Below are 27,649 nucleotides of genomic sequence, written 5' to 3'. Positions count from 1 at the left end.
TAAAGACCAAAAGGCAACAATAGCAACAGGTCGTTCAGAAAATTGGCCAGTGAGTGGCATTTTGGAATCTTTAACAAGACACAAAAGTTTTGGAGAAATGAAAATAAAAGCATTTGTGGTGCACGATCCTGGGATATGGTGATATTCTGGCAATTGCAAAGCAAAGGGAGACCATTGCGTAGAGTTTGCTTTCGTGTATGTGTGGTAAAATTCTCTCCCTTAGAAACAAATGGAGCGTATTAAACTATTTAAAGATCTGTTTTTCCGAGGGTTTTCCCCAAGATAGTTATAGCAAAAATCATATGACTTGTTTACATACTTTATTCATTGTTTTCATTGATAAGTGACATCTTTAATGTATGATTAAGTTGGTGTAAATGAAAACTTAGCAACGGATTTCTTGCAGAAGGTAATTTAGTTGAGTATTTTTTTGTCATTAGTCTGATGTTGTTGTTGTTCTCTCCAAGTATAGCTAATAAATAAATAACAATAGTAATTGCTTTTTAACATGCACGTGGTACATTTTGTATCTTGGTTAAGAACTACCTTAGATAGAGGGGCAGTTTCGAATGTGTCAATGATATAAACAATGCAAGGAAAATTTAGAGTATGTAAACAACGTTAATTTATTGATCGTAATCAAGATATTATGCATCTAAAATTATTCCCTTCTGAGTTATATCTCTTCTTAGGATAAAGATACAAAATATATGTGTACATGGTTTAAAATTTGATTTTGTCTGTGGGTAAATCATTTTGAATAAGGTTAACTTTAATTTAATACCATATTTTTACATATATTACATGAATTAAAAGCACTTAACCCGTAATATGCATCGATAACGCACGCTCAAAGACAAACGAAAACAATAAATAAAACTTAGTAGTTCCTTATAAGGAAGTAATCGGAAGTTATGTTTTTGGCGGCAATAGTGCACGAGTTTCTTTAATTAACAAAGCGGGCATTTGAGGTTTATTTGTCAAGCCGTTTAGATGTGAAATTTCCGAAAATATTGAAATATTTTTGATTTTATTATACAGAAAGTTTTGTAAATGTTTCTTACAATTGTTTTCGTTTTCAGGATAATGTACAACTTGGAGCAAAGTAAAATTTTGCCTTGATACGCGAAATAAATATGATCCATGGACTTTCAAAAATCGATGAGGCATATTCAATTAGTTCTGTTTTGATTCACTGTAAATTATTATTCTGTTTGCATACAATTATGTACATGAAATGAGTTCATTTCAGGGAAAAATGATCTGTGCCTTTGCCTTTTTATAATTTCCAAAATTTGTTTCCTTTTTCCATTATGACATTAAAATTTTAGACCGCTAAATTTGGGTTTATGTCTTGAACCTGGATTCATCCCTCAACAATACCTCCCAATCCCACGTTGGAGTAGGGTTGGGTATCCCGTTCGCATCAACTTGACTTTCGAACATTTTCAAAAACGTCAGTTTATCGCAAAACTATTATTCAGTTATATTGGAACGTTATTTTTCATTACCTTTAGTACACGAAATATTTGGCATATTTTAACAGATGAATTTACTTAGAAAATTTTTTAATATAAGTCATGTGGAAGCTTTGTTTGGATTTTTTATCTTAACAAAAATTGATATGTAGCTTTAAATCCAGATTTTTGTCTTAGTTGGTTGGGAAAATAAACGGTTAGTGGAAACGACTTACAAATACTCCCTCTAGCCTCTTTAAATTCTGTGTTGTATTGTTTATTATTTCAAAGGTGTATTATAAAGGTATGTAAATGATTTATGCTCGTTTGAGTGTAACGAATTAGAGCATAACACTAACGGCCGAAAAATAGTCAGTTTGATATTGTACTCCTTATTAGATTGCTTAAAATGTTTATACATTATACATGTATTTGTAGATAACAGTCTTCATAAGAAAGCTGATGGGTGAGCATGCATATTTCACAAATATTTTAACCCACCTCCGTCATACTCCAAGAGATTTAAGAGATTTGTTGAAAGTGACCAAGTTTACAAGGTGGTGATGACAGTCAAAAGGCATGGCAATATTTGATGCAAACTGCTGGATGATAAGATGTGCTAAACAAGTAAATTGCTATAAAGAATCTACAATGAACCAGTAAGTCGAATAATTCTCAGGACACATGTTCTATTTAAGAACTAGGGTATAGAGAGCTTTTTAAATTGATATATTAATTAATAAAATGGCGGAGCAATAATTAAAAAAAAATGTCAGACTACGCTTATAAACTGGTGGATAAGGAGTTTCACAACTGGTTGAAAACAGGATTAGCCCTTCATATTACAAAAGAAGGCATTGAGGCAGAAGTGACATATGTTGTTAAAACATTCCATAGCAAATGTTTGAATGAAGTCCGAACATCAGAACAGATATCGAAAAATGAACTGTGCTTACACTGTTCTAAAAAGAGTGTGCTGCCATGTCAAACAAGAGGTACATGTATATGTGTTATGAAATCAGGCACATGCTCTTTACATGGTCATAAATTTATCCATCGACCATGCCCAAAAGGAATATGTGACAAAGTTAGAGATAAAATTAGAAAACATCATAAATACTTCTTCCCTTCATGGAATAACACATCCGTTGAGAAGTGGTGCGACAACCCATGGGAGCTAGCAAAGTGCTACATGCCACCAGATGGTTATATTGGGGTAGATTCAGCGTCTGAAACAGATTTGAATGGTATCCTCAGTGTAATGTTAAATCATACAGAGTTCACAGGAAAAGTTGAAGAAGAAGACTGCAAAGAGGTAAGAAAAACTAAAGAAAACTATGATGTTGATGATAATAATGCAAGTTATTATTGTCAATCTTAATGTTATAAGGATGATAATGACAATTACGTGTATCATGATGATTATGCCGAAGATGATAATGATGACGATATGTTAAAGTTATGATAGTTATGATGCTATGTACAATGATGTTGTGAGTTCTGTGTAATGTTGGTCCGCCGGGCATTACAAGAAACAGTAAGAATGATCCTCGGGCATTTATCCAGGAATAACCTTAAAAATTTAAAGAAATAAATGGTTTTGTACCTTTGTGAAAGAAAAGGAATGAAGCAAATCGTCTCCTTTAACGTTTAGTATCAACTCAAACCTTCACAAAGTCCATCGCACATATAATGATATGCATATACTGCATGTATGTGACTCCACCTACATCTGATTATAATGCTTATCTTAATTATAATGTGATAATGATTGTAATCTGTTATATCAAAACATGTTGTTTTGTTGAGCCCACAAACATTGCAACACAGATTCAAACTACACGGTTCAAAGGAACCCAGCAGGGCACCGAACATACAGCTGGAGAAAGCGAAAGAGTGGGGTCTGGAAAATGTTTTTTAAATAACAATAATAGCTTACATTTAAGGGCTTAGCGGACCTACATATGTCTTTCGCGAGAACCTTTTCCAAATTCACGATGATACAGACCTTAAATTATTAGCAGACATAAATTCGGATAGCTAGTAAGATGTCTTGGGTCGTGGTTATATGGCCTGCACTTAAATTCATTCACTTAAATTCAAATATTTGAACTGTGTGTTAAGGGTACCCATTACATTGATATTTGAAACAGAAATAAATAAAAAAATTAAAAAACGAATATAGTTTAAGGTGGGATTTCATCAATTTTTGGCAGTGAACCTGATTATTTTCAGCATTAAAGAAAATGAAATATTTAAAATAAACGGACTGTTATCGAATATATTAACAGAAAAAAAACCCGAAAAAAATGCACTTCTATAAGTGTCTGTTTTAAAATTTGTGTAATATAAAAAATACTAACTACATTTAAGTTATAGAAACTGTTCTTAATAACTTTCAGAAAGCGAATTTACAGAAAAAGCCACACTAAGCATTCAGTATGTTATAAAATGATATTCTATTTTTTAATTAAGAGCAAGATTACAAAAGAAGTACAATTATATTAGACTCCGTAAACTTTAAAGTATGTTCAATCGTGGTAAACATTTGCTATAAAGAGGGTATTTACCTTTGAGTACAGCTAAAATTAAACGTTCATCAAAATGATTTTTTTACCTCTGACCAACAAGTCTCTTCTTGTGTGCTTTGTTCTTTGTATATTAATTTTGAGCCAAAAATATTGTTTCCTTCTTATAGGCAAGATATATATGTAAGAAATTCAGACATTCTCCAAACCTCTGTTTCCGAGATGAAGAAGTTACTCACTACCTAGATACCCTAATGGAATTTCTGACTTGCACGCATCACCTGAGGAGTAAAACGGAAGTTCAAGAAGCCGTAAACAAAATAGAAAAGGTAAGCAGAAGTAAAGTCTCTCTAATTTTTTCTCGGTCTTCAAATCTATTCAGAAAGTGAAAGTCGCATTTTTGTTTCGATTTCAATTTCTTTTACAGTTGAAAACAGATAGTTTGACTCTGACAACAGGAGATGTCACAATGGTTTTGAATGGTGTAATACACGACAACACAAAAGATTCACTTCATACGCTTGATCAGAAACAAGCAGATTGTCTCCAAGGAATCAGTGATGCTTTGAGCAAATTGCAACAAAAGACAAGTCAGTCGATCGCAGATATAGTGAATGCAAAATCGACAGCTGTGACAGAAATCGACTCGTCAAAACGGGCAGCCATTTTTGAAATGCAGACAGCGGCTAAGCGTTTAAAGTCAGATACGATTCATGAAGTTGAAAAGAGGAAAGAACACTTTATAGACGACATTCAAGACGTAACAAAATCTGCCATAGCTGAAATAGAGGAACACTCTTCTAATCACATCTTTACAGATAAGACGGTTAAGGACGATGTTAAACTTGATGAAGTCATGTACTGTAAGTATGAAAGAAGAAGAGACTATTTGATTGTATTGTTTCACTGGGTGTCACATCGCACTAATAAAGTATAGGTCATATGACGACATTCTCTGTGTGTTAATTCAGGCAGAAACGAGCACCCGAGTAGAACCATCAGCGTTCCGTAAGCTAGCTGGATATCTTTATCACATGAAAGAATCCAAAGACACTTGCGCGGCTCGAACCTACAGCCGGGAGAATCAAGTGGTTTGAAGTCAACGACCTTAATATCACTCGGCCACGGACACCCTCTTATATGAATCTAAACCTGTCAAACATTTTAATACAGAAATGGCACATTCTAATATTCAAACTTCAAACTTGTTTCACAAATTTTGTGTTTCGAAATTAACTTTCTTATCAATGTAAAGGTATATTTTTTTAACCTTGGACGGACTTTTTCGTTTCGAGATTTGTATTATAAAACTGCAAAATATAGCCACGAATGATTCTCAGAAGTTTTTATAACCATGATTAGATGTTTGAAATCATGTTTCGTCAGAGATAGCTTTGGGGAATTAAAAATAGGATTTGATTCACCATTTTTTGTAAGAATTTTCAATTTGTTCTAACTCAACCAGTTAAATACAATGTAGTAAGTATTAAAAAACGATGTTTTGTTGTGCATATAAAATAGCGTGATGCTCATGTGTTTCTATTTCAATAAAGTCAAATGGGTCTTGGCATGTTTGTTAAAGAGCGTGTTTCAACTGGAAAAGCCATCCTATTTATAAGCATCATTTTCTTATTATTTGTAGTCGTTCGTGATGATTTTGTCAAGTACTTAAAGCTCTAAAGAATTGTTGTCTTACCTAATTAAGATTACATAGAGCGAAGGGACGTGGACGTATTTCGACATGGCTGTTGTACAGACTCAGACCATGTCCGTGTTATTTATGTGTTGCTTTTCTTAAAATGTTTAAATGGATATCTCTTGTATAAACTTATGTATATTTCTTTTATAGGTTTACAGGAAGATCTTGTTGCTTTTTACCGAGATGAGTTTGAATCAATACCAGTTACACCACTTGTTCCAGAAAACGATACCAAACTGATGGACTTTTTCGTACAGCCGAATATAGAAGAAGTTGATAGAAACTATCAAAGGAAGATAAACTCGGATGGCCGTAAAGAGTTAACTTGTTGCCATGATATATTCTCAAATGGTTCTGAACCGTGCCAGAATATATTTCTTTCAGCCCATGCTGGTCTCGGGAAAACAACATTTGCAAAACACCTTTGCATGATTTGGTGTCATTGTAAAAATTCTGATGATAGAAATGATCAACTTCAATTAGTGTTTGAGGATGAAATCAGCGCTATAAATGGATTCGACCTATTATTTTTCATTTTTCTTCGAAATGAGCACGGTCGTGAATGTGATGTTGATGAAATGATTATTAGCCAAGTTATATCATTTTTGTCAAGAGCACATCTGTACAAGTCAGGTATTGTAAAGGAACTTCTGCATCATAAGAAATGTTTGATAATTTTGGATGGGCTGGATGAATGGTCACACCCGACATTTACACGATGTCGAAAGCTGTCTTCGATTCCTCATAGAAGAGCAAGACCGAATTCTGTCATGCTTTATACAACACGCCCATGGAAATTACACGAGGCAAAGATAAGTTCCAGTATGATCGATAAGCATATTGAGATGAAAATGTTGAAGAAAATGTCTGTCGAGAAACTCACTGGAAATGTTATCTATTCCCTTAATAAGATTAATGATAAGCAAAAGAAGATTGAACATTTCCAGAAATTAACTGAACGAAATCAGCTAGCAGAGTTTACTTCAACACCTGTCATACTTGTTCATTTGATATGTCTCTGGCATGATGACCGACCAATTGATGAATCAAAATGTCAAGTATATCTCAGCATTATAGACTTTCTGTTTCAACATGGCGAACTTAAGATAAATGAACTTAAGAAAGGACCAGTTCTTGAGATTGCAAATGCTGACTGCTCAAGAGTTCCAAATATACCGCTGCCAATCTTTTGCAAGAAGAATTATGGACTTATTTCAGCATTAGGCGAGTTGGCATTTCATACACTGTTCGAACAGCATAGGGAATCATCACTTGTGTTTGAAAGGGATGTGGTAAATACGTACCTAACCGATGATCAGCTATGGTGCTGTCTCCAAATGGGACTTTTGACAAAGAACAAGACAAGAACAGTTTCATCAAGGGAGTTCACTGTTTCTTTCATCCATAAAACTTTTCAAGAGTTTTTCTGCGCGCTGTATATTCAATCTCTCAGCAACATTGACCATATAATGACAACCGTCTTAAAGGTATGCTGCTCCATTGAAAGAATTCTTGAATTCAGCAATATCTTTGTGTACCTAGCAGGAGTTTGTCCAAATGCTTTAACAGTTCTGTCAGAAAAAATGAATGACACTATTGCAAAAGATGCCCTTGTTATTGAATGCAGACGCGATGTTCTAGCTTGGAGCGAATGGAACCAAAATGCCCAAACTTTAAAAGAATTCCAGAATATGCAAATAGCTTCTGTCAAAGAATGTTTAAGGAATGGTCAAACAGTTCCCGAGTTATGGATTGAAGACTTTGTTCTTGACGGCGATTTTGCATCTCAAGAATATGCCGACAGTTTAAGACAATTGATTGAGATGAACAAAAGAAAGATAAAATCTTTGAATGATATTAGGACATCAGGACGTCAGCCAAAACTAGAAGACATAGTCGATATAAGCTTGATTGAAAAATTAGAAAAGTTTGAAATCTTTGGTGAAATTGACAAAGACGAACTGGACAAACTTTCTGAGGCATCATTGAACAGCTTGATATGTTTTGGCGCTAGCTGTTCCGTTTGGGAGGCTAACAGATGGATTCCAAGTCACACATCCCTACCAGAAAAGGTGCTTGGACAAGTTATCAAAATGAGTCATTTAGAAGCGATCCTTCTTGAATGTTTGCAAATGACACACGAACAGTTAGAAAAACTGATAGAACTGATTTCAATGAAAAGAAATATGACACAGATATGTTTAGAGGAAATTTCATGTAGTACACATGGAGACAGTTGTCAAGGATTAGAGCTCGATCTCTCAGAGCATGGTGATCTTGCAGTGTTCGATATAGGCACTGTACCACTGTCAAAAATAAAGTTAAACGCCACATCTCTAGAAAAGGTCGGGATGGGAAAACTTGTTTCTGCCGGAGTGCAGTCTGCAATTCTTGACGTTCTCCCAAAAGCGAGAAATTTAAAGCTATTCGGGTGTTTTGACATTTTCTGTGAACAAGATGCTGAAAAATTCTTAAATGTTTTATCAACTTTGATACAGTTACAATTTATGGTGTTTAAAAGAATTGACATAGGTGATAAGTTATTTGAATTGTCACCTGAAATGAAAAATCTAGAGTATGTGCAATTGGAGGACATGAAACTGTCAGCAAACGCTTTACGGAAACTTTTAGAAAAAACTGAGATAATTGAAAACGCTGTGACAGTAGTACTACGTAATTGTCAGATCACACCAGTGAGTCATTTTGATGAGATGAAAAATTACATAAGGCAATCTGCAAAATTTGTTGTAATAAACGATGAGTACACTGACAGTCACGCGAACGTGTTTTCCTTTAAAACGTGGAGTTGTATTGCAGAGTCAGCATGCTCGGTATAGAAATCTTTGAAACTTGACAGTCGCGGTAATAGAACGTGTTTCTTTTAAAACATGGAGTTGTATTGCAGAGTCAGCAGCATGTTTGGTATTGACACCTTACAAACGTGACACGAGAAACTTTAAAACATTGAGTTGTATTGCAGTCAGCATCTTTGGTGTGGGAATCTTGCAAACGTGACAATCACGAGAACCTGTTTTCTTTTAAAATCTTTAAAATCTGGAGTTGTACTGCAGTCAGTATGTTATGTATAGATAACTTGCAAACGTGCCGGTGACGCTAAAATATTCTTTAAGCCATAGAGAAGAAATAAATTTATAGATTGAACTTTGATAATATTTTATGGCATTTTACGGCCAGAGATTAAGAATCGGTCAATTATGAGGCAAATCGTTTAGTTCTATTAAGAGACGTGGAGAAAATGTTTGATAGACAATGATTCTATTACATGAGTCCAACGCTCATCAACTAGACGGATCTTTAACATGTTATAAAAGCTGGCGGAATAATTGTATTGATAAAGTAAAGATATCATATTTAAGATGAGTGGTTGAATTCAAAAGACATTCAGAAGAGCGCAATACTTAAACTGATCCCAACGATTTGACCATAATAAGATCTGTAGGATGTGCTTACCAGCTCACCAACTATACCAATCTTTAACATGTTATAAAACCTGTCGTTACCTAACTAGTACTAAAGCAGATACACGAACAAGTTTCTATTGTAGACTTTGAGACGGTTGCCAGAAGTGTGAGTGAACATGCAAGCAATACTTATGTCAGGACACACCTGAACCATGTGGTATATATCAGGAGCCACTTTATGTGGGTATAACATTTATCCTATCACAAAATCAAAGAAATCCGCCTGTGTTGTAACCTCGAGTATAAACTTTTATCATGACAGTTCTATGATATGTTTTGGCGCTAGCTGTTCCGTTTGAAAGGCTAAAACATATCTAAAACAAAACTGTGAAGCGGAGGAGGTCTCCAAGACTGATTTTGGTCATCAAATGTTTTACCCCGAAGTCAAATATGAAAATATATTTAAATTCTGTAGAACTTTATGCATAGCTTTGATACATATCGAATATAATGGCGTATTTGATAACATCATACGGCCTGAAGTATATTTTATTTACATCTTTATTGTCCCATATTAAAAGTCATAGAACAAAGTGAAGGGTGCCCCCGCCTCTTCCCGCTTGTTGTGGCCCTTGTTTTCGGTAAAGAAGCTGGGTGCGAAGTATATTCGCCCCTTTTAGTGAAAGTTCTTGTTTTTGTACTTAAACTTATTTTATATTAATGTTTACTCTATACATTACCTTACATTTATTTTTAACTTACACTTTTGTTATACTTACAGTTCTGTAAACTTACATTTTTATACATAGAGTAATATCGCATTATGTTTCCAGTAATGTTTTAAGACGTTTGGCTTTTGCTCACTTGTATTTTAAATGCTTTATGATTTTTACATTTAGTGACAATTGATTGTGTCTTTTGTTTAAGACACTTGCAATATTTTTGATAATCTTTATTTTTTATATTTTGTAAACAAAAATACATGTATATCTACTTTTGTTTTCCTGTGAAGTTCTTGTTAGTTTATATTTATTTTATATAGATTGTTGTTGTTTTTTTCTTTTTGCCGCTTGATTTTTATTTGTTTGTTAACACTTATTTCATCACGTTGTTATTTTTGCTGTTTCTATTTCTTATGTGCATGATTACCTCTAAACGCCATTTAAACATGTATATATTTAAACATGCGCTCAAAGACACGAACAAGGTTTTAAAAAGCTTAAACGTTATAAAACCCACGTTTTCTCTTTCTAAAGAATAAAATATATGTTCATCCATAAAGCATAATGTGCTTTTTATAGAACTCGCAACGTTATACAAGTATAGGTTATAGTGCATATTGGGTGTTCTTCGTAAATAAGAAAGCTAAAAAGGAGCGGAGCTTGCGGAGCGACTGTAGCTTTCTTATTTACGAAGAACATCCAATATGCATTCTAACCGGCTTAGTGCTCCGCCCACTTGCGTTTTATAATATAAAACGTCCAGTTTATATAAAATCTGTTCTATTAAGATTTGAAACCTGAAAATTTGAAAAGTCCTCGTCGGTGATTGGCTTAAAAAAATTGGCGAGCAATAAATATAAATAAGTCTATTTTTAATGGAAAACTATTTGCATGTTAAAATTCTGTGACGGAATGAATTTTTTATTAGATCTTTTTTGCACTTAATTACAAATGAAATATGTTAGATATACAAGTACATGAATTTTTTTTCAGTGATGTAAACACTTTTTGTTGTGTAAGATAATACATGTTTTGACATTGCAACATGAACCTTGAATTAGTCGTATTTTGTCTTAAACACTGTATATAAACTGTATTAACCAATTAGTACATTGATAAGTGTGATTATGACGTAAGTCACCTTAAATTATAAACATTGCATGATTCATGATGGTAAAGATAAAATGTCCTGCAAGTACAGGCATTTACATACACATATTGTGAATTTAGATGTGATTCAACAGGTCATTCTGCTGGCCGGAATATTGACCATCATTTTAAAGTAATTTGTTTTGTTGTTTAGTTTATTATATAGAATAAAAAATATTAAGCAACATTAAAATCTTACTGTTAAAGTGTTTATATGGCTTGTTGTTTATAAGCATTGAATACTATAAAGTAAATAAACTTTTGACAATTTGTCCATAGAAAGTCAATGTGACAACTGCCGGTAGTGAAAAATAAGTACATGTACGACAATAAAAAGTTTTAGTGGATAATGTGAATGGGAAGGTTAATAACCAAAATACATCCCACTTTATCAACCAATATCTTCAACATACGTAATATTTGATTAATTTTCAAAACATTCTTTTCTGTATTCATCAAACATGGCGGAAGCCGGATTTTGAAGGGACTTCACTGAGGTTTTTTTGACATGACGGGATTGTTAATTAATGATTTTTCGGGATTATTTTTCCGTTCGATGTAGACCAAGACGTTCAAAATTTCTGAATACTGGCTCAGATCGGGCCATGAACAGCACAAAAAAAAGATTTGCAATTTATTTCTGAGTATATTTTTTTAATTATCGTTTGTAAATCTTTCGATTCTATGTGCCCCAATTTATCAATGGAAAATTTTAAATTTTATATTATTATGCTTTTTTACCTCGGTGAAATTCCTTTAACTTATTTTTCACGATAAATTGTAATATGTTCCTTTCTTGTAATACAAATAAGGGGTGTCTGCAAAACAGGGACACCATGTGTTCATGTGTATTGGTGACGACATTGGACATAATTCATGTTTGGCCTATTGACAAACAGCTGTTATTGTCATTAGAAAACAATTAATTATTAATAATATACAATGTATTTGAAAGTGATAGTGGTCACATATTAAAGGTATAACTGGTTAATGACACGAAAGATATGTATCAAATCAGCGCTTATATGTACCCGATATAAACAGCTGAACTATACGTAACCATGATGTTGTCTGTTTAGGAAATAAATATCAGTTGTAGAATAATGCACGATTTGGGTTCAAATGCGTAGGAATATAGCCACGAAGGCCCATTTTCTTATTAGATAGATCATTTCTGTCTTTCTAGATAGTTTTCAGAACGAAATTCAACAAAAGTTGTTTTTATTTATAAGATTTTTGAAAGTCAATGTATGGGACTGAAAAAACAGAGGGAGGAAAAAAGAACGGCGAGTGCATTGTTGTAGAATAACGCACGCTACCGGACTTCTTTATTTATATTGTCCAACAACATTGACCTGGCACTCTTGCACTTTACCCTGTAGTCGGTATATTCCGTAAACGTTACCGTAAACGTTACGATCTACTTGTAAATAGATATGAGTGTAAATATCGAAATGTTAAAATGTTATGAAATAGAAATCCTTCATTGCGCAATTGGTGAAGGGGTTTCAGTGGAAGACTATAAACATAAACTAGTAGATTCGAATCCTATTTCAGCGATTTCGATTTTATTTTTTAAACTGCCATTTTCTTAAAATTATTCCTGTTGTGTGTATGTGTAGTATTTTAATAAAGCATGTATGCTCTAAAGCATTTACGATTGCATAATGTCACAGTGAGAACCGTTGAAAAAAATGTATATAAAAACACCACTTAAAAGGTATTCCAAAACACGGTGTAATAAAACGATTTTAAGTTCATTCTTGCAAGTTAATAAAATTAATCAGAACGTATTGGTAAGGATTGGAACCAGAGACCTTCAGATCGGTAATCCGACAGTCCGACATCAATACCAATACACCACACATGCACTGACTAGTTAAAATATATCGATATATTCGATAGATACTGGTCAGTGTTTATACAACGTAATGAAGTGCCAGGTCAATATTGTTGGACAATATATAGAGAAAGTTTTCCGACAGTATTAGAATTGAAATTAGAGCCGGACACTGGTTTGTCAGCCCTATGGTGGAGGATCCGTTCCACAACGAATTAATGCGCCCCTTTTTGAGTTTTATTTTGTTGTCCATTTTATTACCATGTGGTATAATGTTCTTCATTCTGGTTGGATTAGGGTAGGCGGTGTACGTGTAGAAATGGTCAAATCTAGTCAACTGTCCTGTTGCCGTTCAAGATAGGCGACAACTACAATAATAAGTTACATATTAGATCTGCATTTGTTCGTTATGATTTGCATATATGCTGGCGCCTTAACCAATATGGTTTCTGCAGCTGTGTACTTGTCCAAAAATATTTCGGTATTACAAGTATACAGTACTGTAAAAAAAAGTTTTAATTAATAAACATCCTATAAATAGTGTATGTTAACTTGTGTGAGATCCTACCCTACATGTATCTACGCAAGTGTATTCTATTTTACGAAATAGATAAATTCGAATTGCAGACGCATTTGACTATACCCCAGAGAAAGAGAGAGTCAAGTTAATAGCAATCTGATCAAAACCAGCTACTGTAGGAAGTAGGAAATAAGTAGACCTGAACTTGGGTCAGATTGAGTTTTTTTCGAAACTTAACTAAGTGTTTTTTCGATTTTTTTTTGTCTTACAATGAAAAAAACTTTCGAAACTTTGTTCTGAATAAATTTGATAACGAATATTTAGATGGCGATGATCGCCCACCATACAAATATTTGAGCCCACATATGCAGATGATGATATTTGTTTTTATTCTATGCATATACTTATGGAATAATTTAAAGTTTTTATCCTCTTGATTTTTAAAAAAATATAGATTAGATAATTTGATATTTGTTAGAACTTAGAAGTATGCATTTTCTGACCGCGTTAATCTTATTGCTGTTTAATCGGTAATAGCAGGCGACAATTTGTTTACAAACGGTGATTTAGCTCAGGTGACTGACAGATAGTACAAGCCTTTAGATAAATTACTGTTTGTCACTTTAGATGAAAAACAAAATATGTATCCAATCAAATGGCCATTCTAAATGTTCAAACTCAGATATAAATATGGCATATCTTTTTACTATTAAGATTAGACACAATACAAAGTGGAAAACTTATAAATTGCAATGTTTGCCCATTTTAAATTTACTAAAACTTACGTGCATATTTATGGATAAATGTATAAAGACCAAAAAGAAAAAAAAATCAAAATGTAATTGTAAATTCCTTGAAATGTCTTCATATTGAATATTTTGATTTCTTGCTGCTACATGTATTTGCTATTTTCGAAATTTATTTAGACAAATGCCTCCTATGTTCACAGTGAAATGAAAGGGAACAAAGTAACTAGAATTTGATGCAGGTGCAACAATTTTCTTCATGAAGTGCAATCCTAGATCATATATCCTTTATTCATGGGCGTAACACGCGTTATAAGATTTTAGCGTATTGTTTGGATTCACTGTGTTCAAGGTTAAAAAAAATCAGACCTCTATTTCATATTCCGGGTATAACAGGCATAGAACGTGCACCAGATTGTGATTTTTTGTGATGTTAGTTTAAACGAGGGCATTTGAACTAAAACAAGCCTGATACGTCATTTGGGCAGGTCAGCGTTCGTGGGTGCAGCATACTTGTTTATAATTACTGACTTTTATCTCTCTATTATATCGAGATATCTTTCATCTTATTAGAGTGAGATTATTTTGCGTGTTACGGCCTACGGCTGTACATGTTGATTCTCTATCAGCAACGTCACGAATCCCTGTAGGTTCCATTTGAGTCATAACGATTCAATACATACTGACCACTACAGTCCATGAAAAATTAATTGAAAAACACTTCTCCAACCTGTGTGGTCCGAATAAGATTTTAAGCAAAGCCGACAATGATATTTTTGAAGAATATTTTATGTTTTTCTATCCTTTTTATAATTCACGATGTAGGGGCACAAACAAATTTATTAGACAACGGAGATTTTGAGTCAAGCTGTTCTGGTTTAGGAAACTGGATATGTATGGGAGGATGTACACTAACTCCAAATGGTGATGCCCGCACTGGCTCGCTTAGTATGCAAGTCTCTAACAGGTTCGGTACTTTATTACGTTTAACAATTAAATTTAATAAGTTATGTTTAGTTAATATCCATTTAAATTAAACAGACTTTTTGAAAGCCTACAAGTACTTATTATATTTATATTTTGAAGTGACGTCATTTGCGTTATACAAACATACTGTAGCGTTAAGACGCGCTAAATGTAAGCATTTTATACTATAGGGGGCGACAATGAAAAGTGGTTCTTTTTCACTTCAAACAGTCTATTTTTTAGTTTGTGATAAATAGATATAATAGATGATATTCAAGCTTTTACTAAAAAAACAGGATTTATTTTCATCGAGTGGTATGAAAATAAATATTTCATGAGTGGTTGTAGCCACGAGTGAAAAATGATAATTTTCAAATAAATCATGTATTCATAGAAAAAACTGAAATTTTCTGTTTATTATATACATTTTCCTCTTTTTTGACATTACAATTTGAAATAATTTCCCTTATTTTTGTATATTGGCTGAATTTAGAAAAAAAGTACTCCGGCAAGACAACAGTGAAAATACGGAAAATATTTTTCACTGCAATGAAAAATATTTTTTTTATGGTGAAAATATGGAAAATAAAAACACGCATTTTATTTCATCAATATTACTCAATATTTCATATATTAGTATATAATAAAATATAAAATCCGTGTAAGTTGCATTAGTCGTTGTCATCATCATCATCATCATCATCATCATCATCGTCATCATCATTATCATCACCATTATCATCATCATCATCATCATCATCATAATCGTCATCATCATCATCATTATCATCACGATTATCATCATCATCATCACCATCATCATCATCATTAGTATCATCATCATCATCATCATTATTTGTTTTATACACAATCTATTTATGTTTAGGGATGCTAACTGGAAAGGCTTGGCTCAATTTGTAAATGTTGATGGAGGTTCTCGTTATAAATTGACCGCCTTTGTGAAGCTACTCAATATTGCCAACAACAAAACTTACCAGGATGTGCAGCTGATCATGAAATGTGAGGATGAAAATGGTTCGTATAAAAATATCACAATTACAACAATAAATTTAGCAAAAATCAATGTTTTTTTCCCTATTTTGTAAATATATTACATGTATTTTTTCAAAGTGCGTTTGATAAAATCAGAACAAAATACAACCCTTAAACCTTTGTTGAGGACGATTCTTGTATCTAGAATCAATATCTTTAAGATAATCGTGTATCCACCATTTCATAATTTTGACTATTTCTAACATTCTACAATGTCTTTAGGAAACGCCTAAGTGACACAAAATTTAATTTGATTCTTTTTTCAGAGACAGCAAAATATATGAAATTTGGAAAAACTCCACTGGTTCAAGCAGGGCAATGGTATGAAGTTGGAGGTGTGAGAAAGATTAATGAAGGTAGGGTCAATTTTAAAACTTCGTCGGGTTTTATATGAATTCATTTTCGACCCTTTTTGAGGGGAATAACACGTGACAGAAGAGCCATTCAAACGTTATAATCTTCCCTATGAAATGCGTGTAAAAATCCTATTGTACGTTTCGATACAGGAGTTAACTACTCGGCTATATGGTAATTTATACCATGTCTCAAATTCCAAATCTTTAGATTTCTTGTATACAAAGTCTCAAAACCAAATGTTTTCATTTACAGTTTCATTTTCAAACGCCATTATATTGTTATATATTGATACTGATAAAAGATAAACTGATGATGCAGGTAATGTGAAGATATACGAAATAAAACAAATTACTATTACTATTCAATGAATTGATAGGAATATACATGTAATTTTAATACAAAGACGGGTCTTTAATAAGACAAAGATGTCAGATTATAATATTTAAACACGAATTTTCTGATTTGTCATTTTGAAGGACTACACACATGTAGGTTTTACGTGTCGACAGAGGCTCATACAGATTATCTTGTTGATGATGCCAGTTTAGTGTTCGTAACCGAGGATCCTGACTGGAGAATAAAAGCCAATGATAGAATAAAACAACATAGGAAGGCTGACATCACTGTTAGGTTAGTACTAGTATGACATGTTTATTCCTTAATAGCAAGAGTTACAATAATTGACACTGTTTGAGTATCTTTTGTTACAACTATTGAGAAAAAAAGAGAAAAACAAGAATCGACAAAGAACGTCGAAGACGAGAAAATTGAAAATGGTGCAGGGCCAGTTCGAGTCTACACTTCCATTGCAGCCTTGACCATACACAATGCAGACAACGGTTGAGTCACCCAATTGAATGATATACCATATAATCATTGTATCTCGGAATTGTAAATGAAAGAAGAAATTTAGTAGAGTAATAATACATATATCGTAGATCACACTTTTTTGTATTGAAATGTGATAAAAAATATATTTAAACAATTAGAATGAAAACAAATGTCATAAATTAATATGTATATTCATGTATATATATACATATCATTTAAGGATGACCGGAGATTACGCTGAATCTACGTCATTAGATATCGAGGTATACCCATAATTTCTTTACCATTTATAGTATAGATTAAAGATAATCTCCATAAAACGGATTTAATTTATCCCCTTGTTTTTCTTTATATATGTTGTGTTTGTAAATTTTGTCGGTCATATACATTTGTAACACAAAGCGGTTATTCAAGTGGTGGTTGTCTCGAGATTTTCAAACCACGAGATGAAAATAAATCCCGTATTTATAACACTTGCAATTTCTTTTGTTTATTGACTTTACTTTACTTCTTTGACCTTACAACGACTTCCCCGTTAAATTTGTATTTTATATATAGAAGAAATTAGTTCGACAAGACACCATAGGAAATACAGAAAATAAAGAAATATGTTTCATAGCAGTGAAATCTAAATTTGTACAGTGAAAATACGGAAAATGAAAATATGCAATTTATTTTATCAATATTTCTCAATATTTCATTGATATAATATAATAAAATATATTTAACACCGTTAATGGTAGCTTCAGCAAACAAAGCATGAGTTTATCTTTGGGTCAGTGGTTCGAGCCGCATTGTTAGAAGACGACGATCTGAACCTGCCATACCAGAAGGTCTTCTATGAGAACTATGAGTGGAGCGTGCTAGGCAATGCACTTAAGTGGAAGCAAATGCAGCGAAAGGAGGTATGAGGTGGTCATTTTATGATTTATTTAGAGTTGCATTGGCCCCAATTCACTCTACATTGTATTAAACTTTTGAAAACAACTTTTGGCTGACGCAAAGGCTTTTTTTCCTATTTCGTACCTCTGATGAACAGTTTATAGACAAGCTGCAAGTCTAGATTGATGAAAATTATTAGCATTTTCAAACATTGTGAGAAATTTCAGTTTATACCGGGGATGCGAATTAAAGGCCCTTTTCGTGAAAAAAAGTCTCCTTTCTGAACAATTTTAATGTTGTTTTTTTTTTCTTTTAAAAGAAATATTCCGCATTTTGTTTTTACAACGCAGTTCTAAGCATACACACTGGTTTTGTGCTTCGAACATGGAAATAGTATTTCAATTGTATAGTTATCCGATGGCGCGCGTCATAGGCGCTCCTTTTTTGTTTGTTGTGATATTAAATTCTCCAGTGTAGGCACAGAAAAGATCAAATCTTATGTTGATTGTCTTTCTCAGAAACGACGACAACTATTCCGCCATAATTATAACGTAAAGCCTTCCTATTTTGATTTTTTATTAACGCAATCGATAATCGTATTTTAAATTAATTTACAATGTATATATACAATGTATTTTTGTTTTAACTAGAACTTCATTGATTATCCGACGCCCCTTACCGCAATGAACACTTTAGCTTCAAAGGGGTAAGTAAAACTTTCAAGACATAACAAAACACTTTTTTTAGAGGTTTGATGGTTGTGGTATCGATTTTGCTGCTGCTGCTGATGATGATAATGAAGAAGAAGAAGAAAAAAAGAAGAAGAAATAGAGGAAGAAGAAGAGGAAGGAGATGATGATAATGCTTCTGCTGCTGTTGATGATGAAAAAAAATATGCTAACAATGATCATGATGATAATGATGATGCTAAAAATTCTAATGATGATAGATTATGCTGATGATAATGACAACAATAGTAAAACTAATTAATATAAAATTTTTAATACTTACTATGATGATGATTTTTTTTTTTCTGATCATCACATTTGCAGTATAAACTGATGATTTATTTATACAGAATTCTTCTAAGATGTCACTGCGCTGTCTGGGGAGTAGATGAAAGAGTACCAGACTGGGTTAAACTTCTAAAGGGACAAGATTTAATTGATGCTGTTGCCGAGCGAATCGAAGGCGTAGTCAACCAAACAAAGGGACTGTGAGTGTATTTCAATGTATATTTGTAATTTATTTAAAAAAAAAATGATTTGCAAAGATTTATGAAAAACGACACTTACAGAAGATTTATATAGAAGGAGAAGAACTTGTACTACAGTGCTTTCATGTTCAGAAATATTGCTTTTATACCTCAATTTTGTATTCAATATTGTATATGCACGTTATCTTTGAATTATATTTCAGATGTGAACATTGGGATGTGAACAATGAAATGTTACATGGAGACTTCTTTGAGCGTGAATCTGGTAATCCTGACATTACTATGGACATGTTCAGGCAAATCCACAAGTGGGACGATCACCCGACGCTCTTTCTTAACGACTATAACGTCATTAGTAATTGTGACGTCGCAGTGGTAATTAAATTATTTTCACTTTAAAAAAAAAGATTAACTAAAAGTGAATTGATACTTTCCGCTTCGTAATACTTGCATACATTGTAAACGTTCTAAAATATAAAAATATGATATGCTTATTTTATCCAATAAAATTACTTTAAAGTTTTTACTCCGGTGTATTTATGACATCATGACGTTACAAACATCACGTGATTCGTTAGATACAACGTCCGTTTCCTTAGTAACAACAAAGATCGCAAACGAAGAGGATAAGAAATCTAAAATGTCGAAATTTCTCGCATTTATATGTTGCGCTTCGAAATGTAAACGTGATGACGACGACGACAAGGTACACGACCTTGTTATAACAAGAGTATACCAGTCGAAGAGTTTATCAGAACTCGCTCAGCTGCGAAAGGAATCAAAATCACCAAAGGCAGTCCGCAGTGTAATCACAGCCGATGAGGCTGAGAAAAAAGTGAAAAATAAATCGGGCAAAAGCAAGAGAAGATTTAGATTTTTTCGAAAATGGGGGGCTAGAAATGAAGAAAAGGCGGATACCCCACGTGCTCAGGAAGAACTGGAGGTAGATATGGCAGACGGTGAGAGTCTCCCAGAAGAAGAGTTGGAAGTTGTACCTGGTGATATGTTGATGGATGGTGATGCAGGGAACACCTTGCAGTAAAAACGTGTTAATCATTAACACCTACCAATAGCTGCCGAGTATGATAAACCCGGGAAGTGTGCTGATTTTTATTTATATGAATCTTATGGAAAGAATTCACTAAACGAGGGGTGATGAAAATTGGAAACAATTTCAAAATAAAATAAATCTTACATGGACTTTGACATAATTGGGCAGTGAAGAGGGACATAGTAAACTTTGACGATGTTGTGAGAAAATATGAACGCAATGAACAATGCTGACTCTGAACATAAGAGCATCAAGGGCCAAGTTGTATAACTTAAGATAGTAAAAAAACAACCCGGTAAATGTTGTTAATTACTTTTACAATTTCAGGCAATGAAGGACACCGCTGTTAGGTTTCAGCAGGCAGGCGTGCCTATTGGTGGGATCGGAGTTCAAGGTCATATGCGCGACATTGATTTGACCTTAGTCCAGGTATTCGAGTTTCTTTTCAAAATATACCGAGGATTAAAAGAGAGGCGGGGTATATTATATGTGATTTAGAATATATTCGTTTTGAAAATCATCCAATTACTAATCCGGAACGGTACAATAATTATTTTGCATTTCAACGACAAAAACATAGTTTAATGGGAATAATACAACATAGAATATCATAGAATGCTCACTGACTAAATACAATAGTAAAATCGCTTTCGGAATTAGCGATTATTTAATTGTTTTATCAAACACCACAAATAAAGTTAAAATTCACTCAAAACATATTTTGCTCCTAATCTCATTTGCATATGTTTTCGTGAACAAGTATTAGGTATTATTAAAAACATTATGCTATTACTCAGTATTATTTGTGTTATGATTATACACTTTTAACATGGCAAGCAAATTTTATTATTTACCCAGGCTAAATATATTTGTTTTCTTATTCTTGTAGGCTAGACTTGACATTTTAGCCGAGGCTGATCTACCCATAGTTATTACAGGTATTGTTTTAAAATAAAATTTACAGGCAATAGAAGTAATATCTGGCATATTCAAATAAGTTATGAAAAGTATAATGGCATTATTTTACCGGTGATAATAATAGAATTCTCAATTTTAATAGTTTCATAAAGTTATGTGACGTCACATCAAAATATATGCACGGCCGTGGTATACTGTTTCTGCAACGCTTGTTTTTATTTGTTTGGGTCGTCAGAACAAACAAATAATGGTAGCGAAATTTCAGACCCTGATGTGCTGATTTGCAAATACCGAAAGTAGTCCAAACTCCTCGAAGTTACTTCCCTTTATATGTACACTAACACCGAAAAATTAAGGGGAGATCACTACGTAAAGATTGTCAAATGACATGCGCATTAATTTTCGTAAAAAAACGTTCCCGATTGGTCGAATATTTCTAATATTCGCTCATTCTCAATAAAACACAGCATTTGATGTTCCACTGGGTAGCTCTTATACGAAGGTTTTTCTTGAGGTCAAAATGTCAATAGAAAAGTGGCTGCCACTTTGTCTAATGGGGACTCTCTCAGTTTTACATTTCTATCTGTTATTTTTCTTTTACAAGTAGCATTTATGCCCTAAAATGTAACATACGTTACTGTCGCCAACTAGAATTTTCAACTTTGAAATTGTGTTTCAGAAAAATAAGTTCCAGAATAAACAAAACATGTGCAATTAGTCATTGCTGTGTGTATATGCACTTTGATTATTGGTAAAAATTATATTTGACTGATAAAATCTCATTGATATAATGGATAATCAAATGTCGCCAAATGCATATAAATAAATAGTGACAAACCTTAAACAATAAGAAGTGAAACCGAAATTACATAATTGAATCGATGCATGCTTAATAATACAGCATATATATAATTATAAGTAAAAATAAGCTTGCAGCCACTCAAATATCATTCAATTTTCGAAAATTTTCATTTTTTATTCAAATCTTTTCAACAGCATTTTAAAAAGAAACATACGTTACCATTATTTAAGAGCCAATCCATTCAAAGAATAATCCAAACAAGAAAGAAAATTAACATGTGTGTAATTCTGATATATTAACCACAAATTATGGCGGGTTAAATGGTCTTGCGTCATTTTTAACCCACTTTCAATGTAAAAATGAAACATACGTTACAGAAACATACGTTATCAACTTTTTAAAGTAAGTCTATCAAAAGGGAAATTGAAGTCAGAAAGCACGTATAACAGCAACATTAACTTCAATTTGACATTAGTAAGTAAATTTTGTTAACTTTGGTCGAGTTTTAACTTGTTTAAGTAACCACAGTGAAACAAACGTTACTTTTATCAAGCAGATTTTATATTGTTTACACATGCATATATAAAAACATAAAATCGCATTTTTATGACAATAGAATGATGTACATTTGATTCCTAAATAAAAAAGTTGATTTCACATGTAAGTTTCAATTCCGTGATAAAGTTCATAAATAAGTGGGTGTGAAACATACGTTACTCCAACTTACAATTCAACAATTTTTGAAAATTAAAGATAAAGTTGGGATAAGCATGCCTGTTAGCAACGGTTACCTTGTATTAGGTGTAAGAAGATACAAACGTGCTTTTACAAAGGAAAGATATATTAATAATATGTTGATGTACCAGCAGAAATGTTAAAATATATTACAAGATATTGAAGTTCTCAGCAACAACTAATTCGTTTCTGCAAAGAGCTTACTGGCCGTATTTCATTCTATATATAATAATGTTAAAATAATATCCATTTATAAATATAAATTATTTTACAAAAAATAAAATTATTTTTTCAACCTTTACTTGCATTTGAAAAAAAATTAAACATACGTGACATCCTATATGGGAATAAATATAGAACTGCTTAGCAATACATATTCCAAATATTAAGAAAGTGGAAATTTGAATGTTTTGGAAAAAAAATATGCTAATACAAGATTTGTGTATGCATTCGACCTCTCATATATTTTACATGATATATATCCTTTGAATGAAGACATAAAATAATCATTTCCAAAATTGACTATTTTTGCTTTCTACGAATATTTAACTTTGAAGAAATTAACTGAAACTTAGCAAGGTACCCAACTTCCTTGAATATTGCTGGGTTAGAAAGTCCCTCTAGATAGATAATTTACAGATTTTGATATATTTTACAGACATTTGTTATTAATATGCAGCCAATATGTTACATTATTTGATCTGAAATCTACGTTACCGAAGAAACACAGTGTCATTACCGAAATAAATGCCATCCTGTTATATTATAGTTTCTTGTTCAAAATATTTCTGGCAAACTTGCAAAATACCCTAAACTTTTACTTCAGCGATAAAAAATGACACAATGACAACATCAAATTTTTATTATTTTTCAACCTGAAATGCTTTATTTTATTGAGAATGTGCGATTATGTTATTCTTAAAGATATACATGCTTATATTAAGCTCCATGATTATTTACATCAGTGTTAAACAACAGGTTTACCGTGAACAAAATGTATCGAAATTAATAAGGGTTACAAACCTTAATTTAGAGTAATAAGGTTTTCTTCAGGTTACTATCTTATAACCTCCCAGTGGTCGAGGGGTTTACACGCTCGCTTTGGAAGCGAGAGATCAGTAGTTCAAATCCGAGTTAAGACGACTCATGTTTTTTGTTTTGTTTTTGTTATTTTTTTTTAGTTGTTTAAGCTAAATACATACACATTGAATTGAATATTAGTGTTGCAATTAGTCTTATAGCCAATTTACTATAGTTATAACACTGGAAACAGCATTGGTGACACTATACAAACAAATTCGTTTATAATCTCACAGCCTTCACCTTCCTGACATTCTGAGACTCAAACAAATTCAGCGCCCTCTGTGCTTTGATCTTTATTTTGTTTACACAATAACAATAGTAGGTACCTATTTATAAATAAAAAAATCTATTACAGAATTTGCGGTGAACGAGATAAATGACACGTTGAAAGCTGAAAAATTAGTGGATCTTATGACTATATTTTTTGGACACCCCTCAATTGACGGAGTGGTTTTCTGGGGATTCTGGGACGGTCAGATATGGGAACCGGAAGCTGCAAAATTTACAGGGAAAAATGTGGAAGTCAGTATTGTTTTTAAGCATAAAATGTTTACATTTTGATTTAAAAATGTTCATGTAAGTTTTAGACATGATAATGTGGGTTCGTTTGTTCTGAATTGCACCCAAACATGTCATTTTTTATATTTGAAAATATATCCAATGAACAGAATAACTGTTACTTGGAAATATATCACTAGATAGATCAACAATTCAACCTAAGTTATGGATTTTAACACTGTTGGATGATTGATTTTTTTTCATTTATCCTAATAAAAGTTCTTTATTTCCAGCCAAACGCTGCCGGTTTAGCATACCAGGAATTATATCAAAACACGTGGAGAACACGTGACTTTCAAACGCTTCGAGGCCTCGAGGAATATACAGTGACAGGATTTAAGGGAGACTATCTGCTCAAAGTGAAACACGGAGGAGAAATTTTACTGACGCAGGAGTTTCAGTTGTCAGACGAAGGAATCGATCTAGAAATTCACTTAAATGGAACATCTGGTAATATCGTGAAATTTCTAGAAAAAAAATCTATTTGTTTTTGTACAGTACACACTACCACATAAAATATTTTTTCGGGAGCATGTTTTGGTCACTACATTATCCCTACATATATAGTTGGAAATGCTCATATTAACGGTCTCTTAATGTCCACTACTAATTTTTGAAATATCAAGATGAAAAATTCTAAACTTACTGGACACAGATATAGAGGATATTGAATGAGTGTAGTTTAATACTTAATTTATTGAACGAGTTGAATAACATCATATTATGCGAGCCTCTGGCGCAAGAGTGTAATAGAGCCATTTATTACATGCTTTTCGGTGGTTTATAAAATATATCAGTGAAATAAAAACTGATAATTTCACTGTTTTAAACAGTGAAATTATCAATTTGATAATTTCACTGTTTTGAATATTTGAGCCCGTTACGTTGTTTAACAATGTGGCTATACCACGTGACTTTTTGGGTACGGATCACGCAGATATTTCACCCGATTCAGGTATGTTTTTTATTCATAACTTATTTATTACTCAACCGATTTTGATCAGATAAGGCGCAGAGTACCATTAATTATTTCAGCTTTCCACGATATATCAAAATTCTGTAAACCCCTGAATGGTTTTTGAGAACATTCGAGTACAATTACAGTCGCTTCGCAAGCTCCGCTCCTTTTTAGCTTTCTTATTTACGAAGAACACCCAATATGCACTCTAACCTATACTTAGACAGTCATTTATATATTCGAACAAATAAATTAAATGAAAGAATAATCGCACATAACAGATGTCCATGAATTTCACAAATCGTTTTATAATCCGAAAAAATATACATAATCATTTCAAATGAACTTAAACCAAAATTTTGAATGTCTTCCGTATCCCTCCCTAAAATATCATCATTTTATAGCCAAATATTATTTGCTCAACATTTAAAATCGAATTTTGCGCGACGTACTCTCAAAATGTTTTTTTATTGTAAGCATAATGATACATTGCAAAACAGGTCCAAAAGTTCTCGTTTAAACTAATAAAATGTATGATTATAAAAAAAAATCACTCACATTATAATTCAAATAAAATTTTTATATATTTTATTTTAGAATTATTTCAAAGACAGAAATTGTGTGTGTACCGTATCTTTTTAAATAACAGTGTGCTCCGTACCATTTCAACATAACTTTATGAAAATCTGCTAAAACATCACTGCATTCACTCAATACATTGGACATAGTAAATATATCAGATTTAACATGTATTTTTCTATGAAATAGTGGCAAAAAACATATGACTTGCTAGAAATCGCTTGTTATGACAAATGAGTTGTACCGTTCCCCTCGGCCCCGGCTATGAGAAGAAAACTGTACTCGAATGTTCTCAAAAACCATTCAGTGGTTTTCAGAATTTTGATATACCGTGTAAAGCTGAAATAATTACGGGTACTCTGCGCCTTATCTGATCAAAATCGGTTGAGTAATAAATAAGTTATAAATAAAAAACGTACCTGAATTGGGTGAAAAATCGGCGTGCTCCGTACCCGAAAAGTCACGTGGTATGGCCACATTGTTTAAGTGAAATACAAGCGTTCACAGTACTGGAAACCAACTAAATGACAAATAATAATACAACGTGACGTCATTTATGACGTCACGTCATTAAGTTGGTACCCAGTTCTGTGCACGCTGGTATTTCACTGAAACAACGTAAGGGGCTTAAATTCAAAACAGTGAAATTATCAAAGTGGTAATTTCACTGTTTCAAACAGTGAAATTACCAGTTTTTATATCACTGATATATTTCACATTAGCGCGCTTTAACGCTATGTTTCTATATAGCGCAAATGACGTCACGTCAAAGTGTTATTATACTAGTTTATTATGCATAATAAACTAGTGTAATAACACTTTGACGTGACGTCATTTGCGCTATATAGAAACATAGCGTTAAAGCGCGCTAATGTTAGCGTTACACTATATGCGCGTCATTTTAAAATTACTCATTTTAACAGTTTACTGTTCTTATTTTATATATGTGATAAATAGAATATAATATTCGTGTAGATTTAATACTACATTTATTGTACTCGTTGAATAAAACAATATTATGCTCGCCAGAGGCTCGCATAAATAGAGGATATTGAATGAGTGTAGGTTTAATACTAAATTTATTGAACGAGTTGAATAAAATCATATTATGCGAGCATATATATATATAAAAATAAGAACGGCAAACTGTTAACAAAAGTCATTTTTCTTTGACGAGCCTATAGTGTAACGCTAATATTAGCGCGCTTTAACGCTTTTTTATAGTGTAATATTGTCTAGTGTAATATCGTTTTTATTAAATGGCTTTATTACACTCCTGCGCCGCGGTTTATGTGATAATATGATCTTATTCAACTCGTTCAATTAATTTAGTATGAAACTACACTCAATTAATATCCTCTATATAGAGCTTGAGCTGACGTCAGACATCACAATGAAAAATGCTAATTGATTTCGGTTCCAGAATGGTTTAAAGTGTCTTCCACAACAGTCTGTTAGAGCACACACTATATAATTGTCATAAATAACAAAAATAATGTGTGTATTTATTGTTTCATTACAGGTGGGTCCCCGAGCGTCTCCCACGTGCTGGTCAGCTGAAGAAAAAAATGTGTCAA

The 27,649-nt window shown here is 32.7% G+C and overlaps 2 protein-coding genes across 3 annotated transcripts; both read left to right on the top strand.

Moving 5' to 3' along the window:
- The first annotated feature begins 258 nt into the window (after nt 1-258).
- Nucleotides 259-11,188, top strand: LOC132750935 (uncharacterized). The gene is made up of 5 exons (XM_060741025.1): nt 259-409; nt 1,896-2,772; nt 4,156-4,314; nt 4,413-4,848; nt 5,835-11,188. The coding sequence occupies exons 2-5, from the start codon at nt 2,227-2,229 to the stop codon at nt 8,519-8,521; spliced, it is 3,828 nt and encodes a 1,275-aa protein (XP_060597008.1). The 5' UTR covers nt 259-409; nt 1,896-2,226; the 3' UTR covers nt 8,522-11,188.
- Nucleotides 10,993-27,649, top strand: LOC132750936 (uncharacterized). Of its 2 annotated transcripts, XM_060741028.1 has the most exons (15): nt 10,993-11,110; nt 14,909-15,050; nt 15,936-16,084; nt 16,369-16,458; nt 16,936-17,089; nt 17,511-17,553; nt 18,034-18,195; nt 18,823-18,878; nt 19,251-19,388; nt 19,592-19,763; nt 20,767-20,868; nt 21,329-21,377; nt 24,333-24,499; nt 24,769-24,985; nt 27,595-27,649. In XM_060741028.1, exons 2-15 carry the CDS (start codon nt 14,980-14,982, stop codon nt 27,630-27,632), a joined length of 1,608 nt encoding a protein of 535 aa, XP_060597011.1. In that variant the 5' UTR covers nt 10,993-11,110; nt 14,909-14,979; the 3' UTR covers nt 27,633-27,649. The 2 variants fall into 2 exon arrangements, with proteins under 2 accessions (XP_060597011.1, XP_060597010.1); XM_060741027.1 differs by lacking the exon at nt 10,993-11,110 and having other exon boundaries at nt 14,828-15,050.

Source organism: Ruditapes philippinarum, unplaced genomic scaffold (genome assembly GCF_026571515.1).
Source record: "Ruditapes philippinarum isolate M1 unplaced genomic scaffold, ASM2657151v2 ctg795_1_1_1_1, whole genome shotgun sequence".
Classification (NCBI taxonomy): domain Eukaryota; kingdom Metazoa; phylum Mollusca; class Bivalvia; order Venerida; family Veneridae; genus Ruditapes; species Ruditapes philippinarum.
Note: the sequence above shows the minus strand (reverse complement) of the source record. Positions and strands in the feature narration are given on the sequence as shown.